The sequence below is a fragment of the Drosophila hydei genome, unplaced genomic scaffold (genome assembly GCF_003285905.1).
Source record: "Drosophila hydei strain 15085-1641.00,03,60 unplaced genomic scaffold, DhydRS2 tig00000477-arrow-arrow-pilon, whole genome shotgun sequence".
Taxonomy (NCBI): domain Eukaryota; kingdom Metazoa; phylum Arthropoda; class Insecta; order Diptera; family Drosophilidae; genus Drosophila; species Drosophila hydei.
The window spans coordinates 172,735-187,949 of NW_022045739.1; the positions used below are offsets into that span (position 1 = coordinate 172,735).

The 15,215-nt window shown below is 43.3% G+C and overlaps 1 protein-coding gene across 1 annotated transcript; it reads right to left on the reverse strand.

Moving 5' to 3' along the window:
* Positions 1-1,123: 1,123 nt before the first annotated feature.
* LOC111605312 (pyridoxal-dependent decarboxylase domain-containing protein 1) lies at positions 1,124-5,433 on the reverse strand. Its single transcript, XM_023323773.2, has 6 exons — positions 5,054-5,433; positions 3,735-4,910; positions 3,084-3,344; positions 2,515-3,030; positions 2,262-2,455; positions 1,124-2,197 (listed from the first exon to the last, which is right to left on the reverse strand). The coding sequence occupies exons 1-6, from the start codon at positions 5,297-5,299 to the stop codon at positions 1,810-1,812; spliced, it is 2,781 nt and encodes a 926-aa protein (XP_023179541.2). The 5' UTR covers positions 5,300-5,433; the 3' UTR covers positions 1,124-1,809.
* Between the last annotated feature and the right edge of the window lie 9,782 nt (positions 5,434-15,215).

A 15,215-nucleotide genomic window follows, 5' to 3' on the forward strand; every position in this document is an offset into this window, starting at 1 on the left:
CATAATCATCATAAGAAGATTATAATTACCCGATCAACGCTGGACCTGCCACCGACGCCTAGCTCATCGCTGGACCAGCAACTTATTGATTAAGACTATAAATACCCGATCAACGCTGGACCTGCCACCGACGCCTAGTTCATCGCTGGACCAGCAACATATTAATTTATACATGAATACATACATTCGTACATCATGCATCATATACACATCCACACATTTAGCATCTATGCATACTTGCATACCTATATCATACATCATACGTATACATCATAGGTATGTACGTTATTACGAACCTATGTAAATGCCTGCGCAGCTACATACACAGATGTACTTTTACATCATATATTACACATAGTTGATACATCCATGAATATGTTACGTAGATGTACGTATATTTGTCCACACTAAATGTATACGTACATACATAAACACATTCATATTTACATACACATGAGCTTCAAAAATGATGTAATCATACATATATACATACATACATCATAAATTATACACATGCATCATATGATCATATATGCATATGTACATTTATACATACCTGTACATACCATACATTATTCATAAGTATCCGCACATCAACATCATTCAGACGCACAGGCACATATGTATACATGACAGATCATATGCATACATTCATTCATGCACCATACATACCATACATACACACATACATCCTCATATGGCAAAGGGAATACATGCATATATATATGCACCATCATATACTTGTATGACATGCGTACATACAATTGTTCATGCGTTACATCAGATAATAAATTATCAATATTTCAGTCATTCAGGCCGCATTGCGCCTCATATATCTTTCTATAATGGAAATGAGGAGTGCAGCAATAGACAGCTATCTCTTTTTCGCCTGAAAAACAGTTGGGAAATTCATTTTTTATTTTTTTTATTTTTTTATATAATTATACTAATATTTATTTTCATTATCATTGTGCACATTTTCAGCAGCATATTTCGTGTCAACTCGTATAATAAATATATTTATCATTTCATATATATATACATATATATATATATATATATATATATATATATATATATATATATATATATATATATATATATAAATGTTGTTGCTTATGTTTTTGATTTCACTTAGCGCCTAAACAAATTATAAATTTGAATGCTGCAAATGATTAAACTTTGGAATTATCAACATAAGAATATAGAAAAAAGTATTTGAATAATTTGAAAAGACGAAAATAAACGAAAGGAGAACGGAAAAAGGAATTCAAAACGCCCAACGGAGAGCAACAACAACAACAACAACAACGTCAACGACAGCGATGCAAAATCAAAGTTAAAAATAATGTGTCAAATACGAATAATAAATTGGTTAAAAATATATGTGTATATATACTGTATATATATATGTATATGTGGGAATAGATAAATGATAATACAATAGTTGGATAGTTGAGGGATGGACATGGTTGTCGGGCGTCTGTCTATCTGCAATGCATAGAAGCAAAGGTGCAATTGCATGGGGAACATCATCCATCAGTCGGATGCCTGTTCGGGCTCTTTGGAATTACAGAATTGCGTTAGAAGTTTTAAGGTTTCATCTGGTTAGGTATGCATAAGGCTTAAGTTATTATTATTATGATGTCTGCTGGTTGGAAACATTTGTTTTTCGGCGTAATCATAAGTGGGCGCTGCTCAAGCCTGTTGTTCAACATCATAATCATCATCATCGTCATCATTGTAGTCATCTCTATCATTATCATTATCATCATCATAAGCTTTTATCAAATGGGCCAAGTCGCTTAGTTATTTATTGTTAATTGCACTATTGACAGCCACCAGTTCCGGCACCGACGACGACCCGGCACTGCTTTGGCTAACAGTGCGCGCATGATCCACATGGTTGCCAATTGCTGCTGCGGCAGCGGCCGCTGAGGCCGATGCCGATATTGCCAGAGATGTGGCAGCCACTCCAGCTGACGGTGCCACTGCCGCTCCCGTTCCCATCGTAGCTGCTGCTGGGACAGCATTGGGGGATTGGGACATTTCGGTCGCATCCGTTGTCACGGGCTCCACGGTTGGGAATATAGGCGACGTGGCCGTGGATACCACAGGCGTCTGTATCATGGGCGTGGGCGGCGAGCGATTTGCTGGCAGCTGGTGAGCCGTTTCGCCCGACATTTGCATGTGATATCTGTGGATGCGGATGGGAATGTATTGGAGCGACGCGCTCAACGTGAAGGTGCGGCCAAACTCACTTGTAAATGTTCTCGGTACTCTCCACGACGCCCTGGGTCAAGTTGAGGCTGCGCCCCTTGATGCCCGACTCCTTGGCGGGCGGCGACCACCAGTTGAAGACGCGACCCACAACCGGCACGTGGCGCAGTATGCCCTCTTGCCACAGCTTCTCCTCGGACTCGCGCTGCAGGTCCGCTGTAGCTGCCTCGATGCCCTGCATCCAGAACGTTTTACAAAGAGCCAAATGATATGCGATTTGTGTTTAGCTTTTACCTTCTTCACGATTTCCGACATGGTGTCGAGAACGCGTGAGTTTTCCTGCACGCTCTTGCCCACGGTGACAACCAGATCCAGCAGCTCCTCCACTTCCGTCTCGTGCGTGACCATGCCGAAACGCACGCAGATGAGGCCATCGGTGCCCTCGCCCAGCGAGAAGGCATTGTCCGTTGACTTGAGAGCCTCTACCAGGTCGATGTTCAGCTTGTTCAGCTCTGTCTTGGCCTGATCCGTTAGCAGTGACTCCCAGCCCTCGGGCACGAAGCGTACACCGCCCATGCCCGCCCACTCCGGCAGCGGCACCAGTCGAAGCACCTCGCTGCGATCAACCAAATGCATAAAGCGTGCCTTGTGCTTGATCGTGGCCCGCAATATATCCACATGAGCCTCCAGGCTTTGAGCAAAGCTCTCCAAATTCTCCGAGCTGGGCGGCTGCTCGCCCAGACCCAGCTCCAGCGGGCAATAGCGTATGCAGCTGCCATGCGTCGGATGCTCAATGACCTCAAAATCAAACTGAAAACGAGATCAATCCAATTACCCATACGCAATGGGATGCAGTTACTCACATTGGGACAATCACGCTGTAGTATCTGACCCAGCCAAGAGTTCAGCCGATCGAAGTAGGAGGCATTGTTCACCTTCTCCAGTGGCTTCAGGCCCGTCTCAGCGGCAGCTGGCTCAGCACTCGATGTTATTGGAATGGTTGTGCTGCCATCGAACTGATAGACGACCACCGGAGCAGCTGCATCGAACAAGGCGTTCACATCGAACGCGCTATTAATGATGTCCGACAGAGCGGCGCCCGTTTGAGCACCAGGCGTATGACTCTGCGCACAACATGGATAAAGTAGAAGATTGAAAGTAGAAGATTTAAAAGCAATTCTCGACTTTGACTGCTTAAGATTAGTTTGATAAAAGTTTGGAATGGAAAACTCAGCTAACTTCCTATCTGTACACATAATTGAAACCATGTCAATATCGTACTACGACTACTTCGTATAGATAAAAAGATAGTAGATAGATAAAACGATAGTAAATCTAGCTATCAACGTCATCTGAGGCAAGTCTCTGATAGCCCAGTTATTGGGTTTGCCAGTTAATTGGAAAGTGTTCCACATATGGAGACATGGAGTAAGACTATTCTGACAGAAAGGTTCCTAGCAAGCTCTGATATAGTCCTACAGGAGTATGCTAAGAATAGAGCTCGACTACGTTACCAGCACACGAATGCCCTCGCACTTGGAGGCGATTTCAAAGAGAATACTGCATGTCTGGAATGCGACGTGGAGCCGTTCGGCAATTGCTTTGCGTCCGAGCGCCTGCAAGCTGGTCCACAGCGAGAGGGCGTTGAGTCGCCGGGAGAGGATCGGATCCGATTCGAAGGCACTCAGCGCGCTATTCTGCAACGGTCGATGGAGCAGCACAATGGGCAGACTGGGCACGCCCAGCCAGCTGCCCAAATTGAGGGCCATCGAATGGAGCACGTCGTGCACATTGCCCGGACTCTGGGCGCAGACGAGGGCGGCTAGGCCATGGCCGCTGGCATGGAGCCACATGTTGTGCGCCTTGCAGACGTCGCGCAGTCTCTGCAGATTGTCCACATAGCCGCAGAGCGAGGCTCCGATGTCGGCGACCACCAGAAGCGGCGTGCGACTGGCAGACAGGTCCAGCTGCACCTGCTTCTGCAGCTGCGTCAGATCCAGGGTACCATATTTACTGTCCTCCGGTATGATCTTGATGGCATCCAGCGATATGCCCAGCTGGCGGCAAGCATACTGCAAACGCACCGGCGTCGTATTCTCCGAAATGTAGAAGCACGGCTGGGCCAAGGCCGGAATGCCGCCCTCTAAGTAGCCCGGACAGCGAGCGACAATGGCTAGGCGCACGGTGCGCAGGACGGCATCGGCGTTGTCCGCATGAAAGCTGCTGGCGGCATTGTTGAAGTGGAACAAGGTGCCCAGCCAGCGTGTGGCGTCGCCCGAGATGCTGTTCGTCACGCGCAAAAGATGCTGACGATCCAGGTGCGACAGATAGGCTACGATGCTGTGCGAGATGAGCGCTAAATGGGAGACATCGTCCAGGGCGGGCAGCGGAAACTCTGGATCATCATCGCTGTCCGAATAGGCAACCAGCTGTTCCAGCGACTTCAGTATGTCCGAGGGCACACGATGCTCCTGGCGCAGCTGCGTGGACAGCACCAAATCGGCGGCTGATGTGCGCGGCACACGCTCTTGCTCCGCCTCCTGCAGCGACTGGCTGTCGCCGGGGTTCTGGTTGTCGCCGGGCGAATCGCTTAGCACTTTGGTCGGCGAGCCGGGCAAAGCTTTTACATTCTCCAGGCGTTGCAGCATTTGAGAGGAGCGCAGCTCCAATTCAGCCAAGCCGGAGCGTATCTAAAGCGTCAACAAATAAAGCACAAATGATTATTGGCAACAGCAACACAAGCAGCAACAACAACAATTGCCGCTGCTAACACTATCAAAACAATAAGACGTTGACGTGTCTTCGTCGTCGTCATCAAATGCCAACAACTTACGCTGGATGCGGCGATTTCAGCCACGGCTGGTGTCGCCGTCGCCGTTGCCGTTGCTGCCGTTGCCGTAGCCGTAGCCGTTGCGTTAACGGTTGTTGTTGGTATCGTTGTGGCCGTCGCCGCTGTCTTCGGTGACGTTGTAGTTGTTGTGCCCGTTGGTGACGGTGACGGTGATGGTGACGGCGGCTGTGGCTGTGGCTGTTGTGCAGCGGCAGCGTTTGGCTCGGCATCAACTCCAGCCGCTGACATATTTCTATTGGTTAAATGGGCAAGCTTGTCGTTGCGCTTTCCGTTCGTTCTGCTTGTTTTTCTGTTATTCTAGCTGATGTGGAGTTCTACTATTGAAATAGCCCAAATAAAAAGTTGAGGATTTCGAATGTGTAGCATATGCGGTCACACTGCACGCGATTCGACACTTGGCCGCATATCGATATGTGCTATCGATATGTGACGTAATGTATTTCAATAATTGGCGCGTTTTTAACGAGTTGGCAGCGCTAAAGCTGTTAAAAGGCGCCAATCTTTGAAAATGATTCCTTATTATTTATAATATCGTTTTATCATTCATTTTTCCTATGACCCAAATATCAGCTGGCACTCACTAATGCACATTTGCAGCTTTACATTTGTTTTGCGACATGTGTTTCGCCAGCACTAAATAAAATGCAACTTTTGCAAAACTCGAGCAACATTTGTATGCGACTGGATTATGCGAACATGGACATGCAACCCAGAGCTCCGACCATGTTGCCTGGCAATATGTGCATTCATACACACACATACACATGTACACAACATGGCTACGTGCAAGTGTGTGGATGTGTGTGCGCTTGTAGCTTTTCACTTTATTCATGCATAAACTTGCTGAGAAAGTTTCGCGCTTGCTGCTGAGCTGGTTCGCCAGCTAAAAGTTGGCGTAGTATTGGGATTTGCAAGCCCGCCTACCCACAACACATGCAAATAACATATCGATGCTGCTTTTTCAAATATAAAAACACCCCTCGGGCCCACCCATCGATCCCACCTCCCCTTCCAACTGGCTGCAGTTGGTTACCCTTGTGGCTTTGGCGTCTGTTGTGCCGGGGATTTGTGTCGGTGCCGCCGGAATGTGCCGTTGCACATGCATCAATTTGGCCAGGCAGCCGCAAGAGCCCGCCTCTCACCTAAGCAGCGCTTCACTAAAAATAAAAAACCTTGTAAAACCTTTCAATCAATGCCCTTAACTTCCTCTCTCACTACATTCTGCGAACCTCAAAATATGTAGCTGCTAAACCTTTGAGTGTATGCCGTGAGTATATGTACATGTACATGTACATGTGTGTGTGTATATGTCAAAGAAGTTAGTTGAATCATTAGCATCTAATGCGGGCAATGGGCGTGGTTAGCGATCTCAGACAGCTCCACCACCACACACGCATACAAACATATATGCACATACACACACATGAATCTTATATACATGCAGTTTTAAGAGTAACGGATTCTAAGTTCAAAAAGCAGAATCATCACATTTTTACTAATTCAGTTACTTAGCAGTTCATGAACGACATATTTAGTAACTAGCTCACGATCGGTAGCGGAATAACTCAATGAACAATTGAACGAAATGAATCGTTCACGAACGATTAAGTAACCAATTGAGCTACAAATACATGAATACATACATGTATGTACCCATGTATATCGTTCACTGATCAATGAACTAGTTGAGTAGCGCATTTAGAGCGTGTTACACACTTCTTGGTTTCTGCTGCCGACTGCTTGGGCTGATTATATAAATTGCGTATACGCCGCCTTACAAATAATTTATGACAAACACACACATATACTCACATAGTGAAAGTAGTGGAAGAAGTACTCACAGATGTGTGTATTTAGCTCTACCTCAAACATCTATGCCAAGGTGCAAAAAAAGGCTCAAGGCCGCAAACAGCAGCATTTTAATTTCCACACAGAGCGACAGAGGTAGAAAGAGAAAGTGTGTGTGCGTGTGTGTGGGCGCATGTGTGAATGGCAGAGGTGCAAAGTAGTTGCCACTTAAGAGGCTGAAAAAAACTTCAAACAAACAAGCGGCAGGGAACAGGCTGCGTCAGGATTCTGAAGAGCTCAGCCCGTGAAATGTACAAGAGAGGACCAAGGAGGTGGGGCGCTGCTGCAGACAGACACTAAAAAAAAGAAATAGCAGTTAAAGTGCTTGTTTCATGGGGCAGGGTGTATGTGTTTGCATGGGAGAGAGAGAGAGAGAGAGAGAGAGGGAGGTTTGGTATTGGAGTGATTCGTTCCTCAGTTCAGTTCAGTTCACTGCAGTTTGGTTCACTGGCAAATTGATGCCTTGCATATGAATATGAAAGGCTAAATGAGCAGAGCCACGCCCACCTGTCGCTTGGTGACACACTTGTTCTAGAGTTGTTTTTGTTTCTGTTTTCATGGTAGTTCAATATCAAGCTGTTGGCTCAGTCTGGCATTTAATTGGCAGTAAGAGTCAAGCAAGTTGATGAGCAGCAAAAAAATCGAAAAAAGAATTAATAAAAAGAGGAGCGGGGGACTGTGAGTGGCCAGCATTCAGTGTTGCGCACAATGTGAATACATCAGCAGGAAAAAACACACCATTTGTCAGGCGGACAAGCATACACACACGATCACATACACACACACTCACTTGCAATCCTAGCGGACAGGCACACATCGTGAAATTGACAAAATATAAAAGCGAGTGACAGAGAGAGATAGCTTGCGGCACAGAAAGTCAAGATATACAAACACACACACACACATTCGTATAAAATACCAATATACACTTGTATATATATTTGTGTGTGCACACAGTTAGGCAGGCATCAATAACAGACAAACAACAAAAAGTCAAAAGAAATGCGTCGCCGTAGCCAAAAGTCCGAAGGCAACAGCAAAAGGCAATGCAAAAACTACAGAAATAAGTAAAAAGTGCAGGCGGCAAAACGAATATACATACTTTCATATACACATACATACATATGTACACATGTATATTAATATATATGCGCGTTCGCACGCACCATGGGTAACAAGTAATGTTATACAAAGGAAAAAATATTTTATTTATTTGGCATTGTGTGTAAATGCTTTGTCCAATTTATTGATTTACGCTTTGTTTTATGCGTATGTTTTACATTTGCTGTTATGATTGTCGAAAAAAGTTAAGTTATAAAGAATCAATTTAAGAACAGGGATTTTTCTTAAAAAAGTTTATTTTTTGAGTGGGTATGATAGTTTTATGTAGTCTTTGCTCAGTATTGGTTTATGTGATCATATCTAGTATATTATACTGTCAGCTATTTTTATGTATTTTAGCTCATCGTTAATTTTTTTAAATGAAACATTTTTGCATTGCCCACGGTGCGAACCATGCATAAGTATACGAGTGCGCCTGCTGGTAAGGCAACAGAAATTTCAACACACACACATACACACAGTCAAGTGCACAGCTGAAAAATGTGTGTTTGTGTGTCATGTTTGTAAGCATGCAGCACACCTACACACACAAATATTTAGCCAACCAAAGCCACAACCAAACACTGTTCACGGTACCGAAAATTTCAATGAGCTACGCGCACAAATAACTATGTAAAGAAGTTAAGCTGGAGAAGCAGCTGCAACAAAAACAACAACAACAGGCTGAGCAAACAACTTGCCCAAAAGTCTTTGTTCCTAATGCAATTGAACGTAAAATTCCAAATGCTTGTAACAAAGTGAGATAGAGTAGGAGTAAGAATAGAGATAAGCGATGAGGACCAAATGGCAATGGCCAGGAGAAAGAGGAGCGTGAGAGAGAAAGAGAGGGAGAGGGAGACAGGGTGAGGTGAGTGGGTGAGGGAGAGAGAGAGGGAAAGGAGTGTGGAGCTCTAGCAACAATATGACAACAAATGCTATCATAGACATAAATAAAACAAGTGAAGAAAATTGTTTTGAGCAGAAACGCATATTAAATGCCCTCTTTATACCCTATAAACCATATTGCATTACTATTTTAAGTTTTAATACTAAGCCATTTTCAAATAATTTTTGGTAAAAGCCGTTATCTATAACAACAAGCGTTTAACCAATTTTGGAGCATTTGACAAACAGTTTTCAGCTTGTGAATTTGCCGAAATAGAAAGTTAAAATTTCAGCATTGCTTCTAATAGCAGTATCTTGATAAGAGCAATTCCATTTTAGTCACATATTATAATAACAATAACAGTAATAATAATAATGTAATATATCACACATATGTAGAAGCCTTTGCTACAATTACGTGAGGCTGCACGGTAATCGCTGGATGGATTTTCCTTGCTAACGGTATTGCAATAAAGGCGGCCTCATAAGTTACCAGTCATGTGTGGGCGTTGGGCGTGGCGTGTGCATGTATTAGCTTGCTAGGCGAACGTAACAGACCAAAAAGGGGAATATTATGCATACAGTATGTCCCTGTGTGTTTGGCTGTGTGTGTGTGGTTGCCTCACTTAAGCACACACACACACACTCAGTTCTTTATTGCACTTTACACAACATTCGCAAGTCCGCACATCCGCCAATTCGCCTATTTGCCAATTCGCCGTAGCTGAAAGCAAATTTGCTGCACGAGTGTTATTCGAGCTGTTTTTTAATTGTTCTCTAATGCAAATATAAATTAATTCATTATTCATTCCTTGCAGGATATGTGTATGTGTCTGTGTCTGACTGTGGTTCCTGATTTTGTGCTACTGAATAATTTCCCTGCAGAGTGCATCATAATGCATCGAAGGCGACTTTTCCGTTGTGAATTTGACTTGGGACTTGGCTTGACAAGTGGATGCCGTCAGATGTAATCATGTGCATCCTTATAGAGTGATAGTTTGTCATGTAATGCATTATCTCTTGCAAGTTTCCAGTTCGTTACAAATCGAATTAGAATATAGAAACATATAGTAATGCAGGAACAATTGGTCCTAGAAACATATAACGTACGACATATGCTCAAAAATGAAAAGTTCTATAAGGTTCTTCATCGATTTTATGAAAAAGCAATAACCTATCGATCATTTTGAAAAGCAATCTTTATCAATGAAGCAATATCTGCCTAAGACTCTAAAACCCAAATACTATATAATATATAGTGTAACAAGCATATAATTTAATGCTCGATTACTCAATTTATTACGTTACTTTATTACGCTATAAAAGTCGACATAGTTTAGTGTACGTAAGAAACCTACAAAACTAAAACAACCAAATAACACTCTGTGCATATTCTATATCTCTTATCTTTAAGTTTTAGGCTATTTGAGCTTTGGAATCTTGTTAACAAAAAATTTAAATTCACGTTTTACCTATTTACCTTTATTCAACTTTTTTCTGAGGTGTCTACCCTTTTTTTCTTTTTTTGGAGGAGTTTGAATGTTGTGAATAATTTTTCATGCTGTGATTTATTTAAGGCATCGCAAGTTTTAATTGCGCCAACGCGAGTTTTTATTCAGCTGTCGGCGTGTGTTTGTGTGTGTGTGGAAGGGAGGGCAGCAGCTAAATGTTTATTGCATAATTGCACTTGGAATGATGTTGGCTTTTATTGTTGTTGTTGTTTTATATTTGGTGTTTTTCCCATTTTGTTGTTTTTGTTATTTTTTTACAGTTTTGGTTTTGTTTGTGCCCAAAGCCTTTGAACTAAATTTTCGCCGTGCGTCTCGCTTACTATATGTGTGTGAGTGTGTTTGTGTTGTATGCAGTTTGCAGTTGTTTTTGTTTTTATTGTTTTTGCTGTTGTTGCTGTTTTTACTGCGGCTGCGGCTGGTTTCGCATTGCCATCATCGCGGCGCTCGGCAACCCTGACCTGAATTTAACTCTAAAAATTTTGCGCAGTTTTTTTTTGTTTTCGTGCGGCAAATCAGAAAGTGAAACGCACACATCGAAACACACGCACACATACAGACAGAGAGACGCACACGCATAGTCGGTTTTACTGTCTGTGAGTGTTAATTTAATATACGTTTTTGTTTGTCTTCCTTTTACTATTTTGAGATATTTGCGGAAAGTAAAAAGTGCATTTAAAACTGTTCAAGTTGGCGGCGACAAGATCCAGCGAGAGAGAGAGGGAGAGAGATAGTTATATAGCTGGCAGCTATGTCTATGTATACACATGTACATACAAACTGGCAAATCGTACGGTACACAAATATAATGGGAGTAAGCGAAGCCGGCAAAGCGTGAAGGCAAAGCGTGAAGGCAAAGGGAATGTAAAGACGACAGCGCTGTTTATGCTTTATGGCGTTGTTGCAAGTTATGCCAGCTATCCGCTGGCTCCTTCCCCTATCCACACGAACACACTGACCAACGAGAATGTCTTGTCCTGGGCCTTCGGGCCGTCAATGTGCTCGAATGAGAGTCACAGACAAAGCCTTTAAATCGGGAACAATACAATTTCAAAGCTCTCTGGCTGCAGGTAGCCATTTGGCAGCCGCCATGTTCAGTGTATATATGTATATGTGTGTGTGTGTGTGTGTGCGTGTGCGCGCCTGTCTATGGCTGTGCTTGTGTCTTGGATGGCCATGCAGTTAGTTAGGCAATGACAATCAACTTAAAGCAGTTGACTTCCCACCCCAGTGCCAAGCGTAAAGCAAAGCTCAGTAAAGGCAGAGGAATGGAAATGCACAGGCAAAGGCAATGACAGAGGCAACTAGCATACAAAACCAATTTCCTTTTTATGGCAAATGAAATGAAAATTTGAAATGACCACAAAAACGAGTGACAAACACACACATATATATATGGATACAGTAGGTGATGGGGCAGGGGTTTATACAACAATCTGCACAGGAAATGGCAACAAGCGAACAACATGCGACAATGCGAAGTGGCTTCATCTTTAGCCAACTCTCTGCTCCCTCCTGCTCGCTCGCTTGCTATCTCTCTGTTATGCTATCTCGCTGTCTGTCTGTCTGTCTGCCCGTCTGGTGCGGCATGTGGCAGGAGGAGTGCAGCATAAATGGCAGCAATATTAACCAAAGCGAAGCCAACAACAAGCTTGTGAAGCTGCAGCCAAAACGCGAAATTAGCTGCTAAAAACTGACCAACTGAGCAGCTGAATGACTGTCAGCAAGCGATTGGATTGTGCAGGGGGAACGGTCAAAGGGTTTTGTGTGGCCTTTACGTTTGCGGGTTAGGTGCAGCCCTGTCTTCCAAAGAATTTTCGGGTCAACCGAGCAATCTACCCGCAGCGGCTTTGCGGTGGATTTATTTTATTGCCCAAGCCAACGCACAGATGAAGCGTAGCTAACGGTGGGGCTTGGGGATAGGGGTTACCGAAGCAACCCCTGGCTCTTACCAGTGCGGCCGTCTGCTGTCTGCTGTCTGCTGCACGCTGCCAGTTCCAGCCTTTTGTATGTGGTTGTCTTTAATCCTTTCGTTTGTTGTCTTCCTTTGGCTAAAGTTGGCTCCACTCTCTGTCAAACTGCTCCTCTCCCTCTCAGTCCCTATCCTCTCAGCCTCTCTCCATCTCCCTCTCACCTCTTGCCCAAGCTAACGCGCATCTCATAAAACGCCATACATATGCGCATTTCATTTGATTTGATTTAATTTTATAGCCTTTTATGTGTGCTCCGCTTTCCCAATTGCTGCTTCGCTGCGCCCTCTGTTGGCCAGTAGCTGATGCGTAAGGGCCGCGGCGGGCAAGGGCCGTGGGGGCGCGCGTCGCTGCTGGCTGGAATTAATTTCATTTGATTTTTATTTATTTATGCCATTGAAAATGTTCGCTCTGCTTGCTACACTTTCAATGCTTTTTTGTGTTCCACTTCAAAAAGTGTCAAATCTGAATTTAAGGCCCCATTTCAATTGTCAGATTTACCTGTCCGCCAGTCAGTTCCGCTAATGTTCTGTTCTAATTGGGTACATATCTAGAAAGTAGAATTTTCGAATTCCCTTAAGACTCGTTGTCAACCCGCGACTGACGTGAGGTTTACTTGAAACTATGAGAATCGCATAGAAACATTCCGTACTTACCTTTACACGTATTACCTATCATCAATTAAAAATCAATTCTCATTAGTTGTAAAGGCATTGAAAGAAAGGGCAGCTTGTGAGTTCGGCTATTTCAGAAGCCTCCCGGATCATGCAAGGCCTTGCTTCTGTGGCGCATCTATAACTAGTTGAGAATTCTATAACTACAGTGCATAGAACTAAGTATAGAACCCAATTTGTATAGACCAACAAAATATAATATTATACAATATCAATAATTATATCTATATTGTATACTACCATAAGTCGAAGGATTAATGAACGCTATCATATATCAATTAAAAATTTATTTAACCTATAAAAAAGTAGGCAAATGTTAATCTGTTTATGCTATCATTATCGAATGAATATAATTGTTAAATTCAATATTTCAACTAGTTTAATCAACTAGTAATAATCAGATTTGGTGCTTAAAAGTTGTTGTGATTTGCTAAATTAACACGTCTCAGGAAGTTATTCCTGATGATTGAGTGAGATTCTTATGCCTCGAACCCATATTCTGATTTCGAACGGTTTGATTTGAACGGCAAGCTCAGTTGATCTAGGAAGTCTTTCCGTCCATGTGTCCTTCCGTCCATCTGCCCGTCTGTCCATCTGTTCTTCCGTCTCTCCGTTCGTCCGTCCGCCTGTCTACCTGTGCGTGAACGCAGCGATCTCATCAACCATAAAAGCAAGACCCTTGTAGACCCTGTAAATTAACTTAATTGCTGTATACCATATGCAGTATGAGCCGATCACTTCTTTCGATAACTCATTCCATTTCTATACAATCGATTTTCATCGATTTTTGAAGCAAAGCTTGTGGTATTCAAGCTAAGCGATAAAAACTTCTGAAATTCTGTGGAGGTTTCTATAATGGATACGTAGACCTTTGCCTTCTGCCTTTCGTCAACTTTGCAATTAAACAATTCAAATATTTATTCTACACATTTGCCGAATACACACATCTGAATTGAATTAGTAAATTTTGAATAAAAGTTATTCAACAATTAAGTCCAAGTGCAGTCCTTGTGTGTGTGTTGCCTGCTATGTTTGTAGGAAGAGAGGAATGATTAGAATAACAGCACTGCGCAGGGTTCAGGGTATATCCTAGTCGGGCACTGCTGACGAGCGCACTCTCACTGGCCTTGCTTAAGCCCCCCAGATAAATGGATCTGAAATACCGAAATGAGAACATAATTAGGAAATTGTGAAGCTTTATTCAATTTCATTTTCAAAGTTGGCAACATTCGTTCAGCCAATATCTCAGTCAAATTTTGTTCTTCTTAGTTACGCACTTTTTCGAATACACAAAATTGTTGTGTTATATAAATCATATATATAAATATATTTCTGCTGTTGTTGTGCCTTTGCGTCGTCAATAGGTTCGTTTGTCAATCTGATAATCAGGCCAAACCCCCACCTCCGCCAAGCCAGACATAGTTAGTCCATGTCAGTCAAGAAGTGAGTGAGCGCCTTGCTGTGCCTATGATGCCTATGATGTTGTTTCATCTGCTGTAGCTTCTCCATAGATATATATATATATATATATATATATATATATATATATATACATATATATGGCGAGTCATGTACAACGCATCATCATTAATCAAAAGCGCGGCTAGAATTTGCAGGCTGACAAGCCAGCGGCAGTGGCATGCCTAACACCCAGCACACACCACCCACTATACACCACCCACCAACCGTCAACCGCCAACCGCTGCCCCTAAGCTCCATGGCTGAAAACTGTGGAAAAGCCGTCGCCATTTTCTTGCGCAGCTTATCGTTAGTTGGTGCTGTCATGTAACGGTTAAATCTGCATGAAAAATTAATGCCGTTGTGTATTTGTGTGTGTGTGTGTGTGTGTGTGTGTGTGTGTGTGTGTGTGTGTGTGTGTGTGTGTGTGTGTGTGTGTGTGTGTGTGTCTGCGTGTTTGGCTGCGGGCTATTGAAATTAGTATTGGCCTTTGGCATACTCAGCCACCCCCTCACCAGCCCCAGCCCCCTCACACACACATGCAACACACGCACTACAATCAACTATGCTGCAGTCAGACGCGCTCAACTGCTTGATGCTTGTTCACGATCCAAAGAGAGAGGACATTCACTTAGCAAAGCTCCTATGGATACAGTATTGCCACGCCCCCAACTGGTGTCCGTTTACTATTATTCGTATA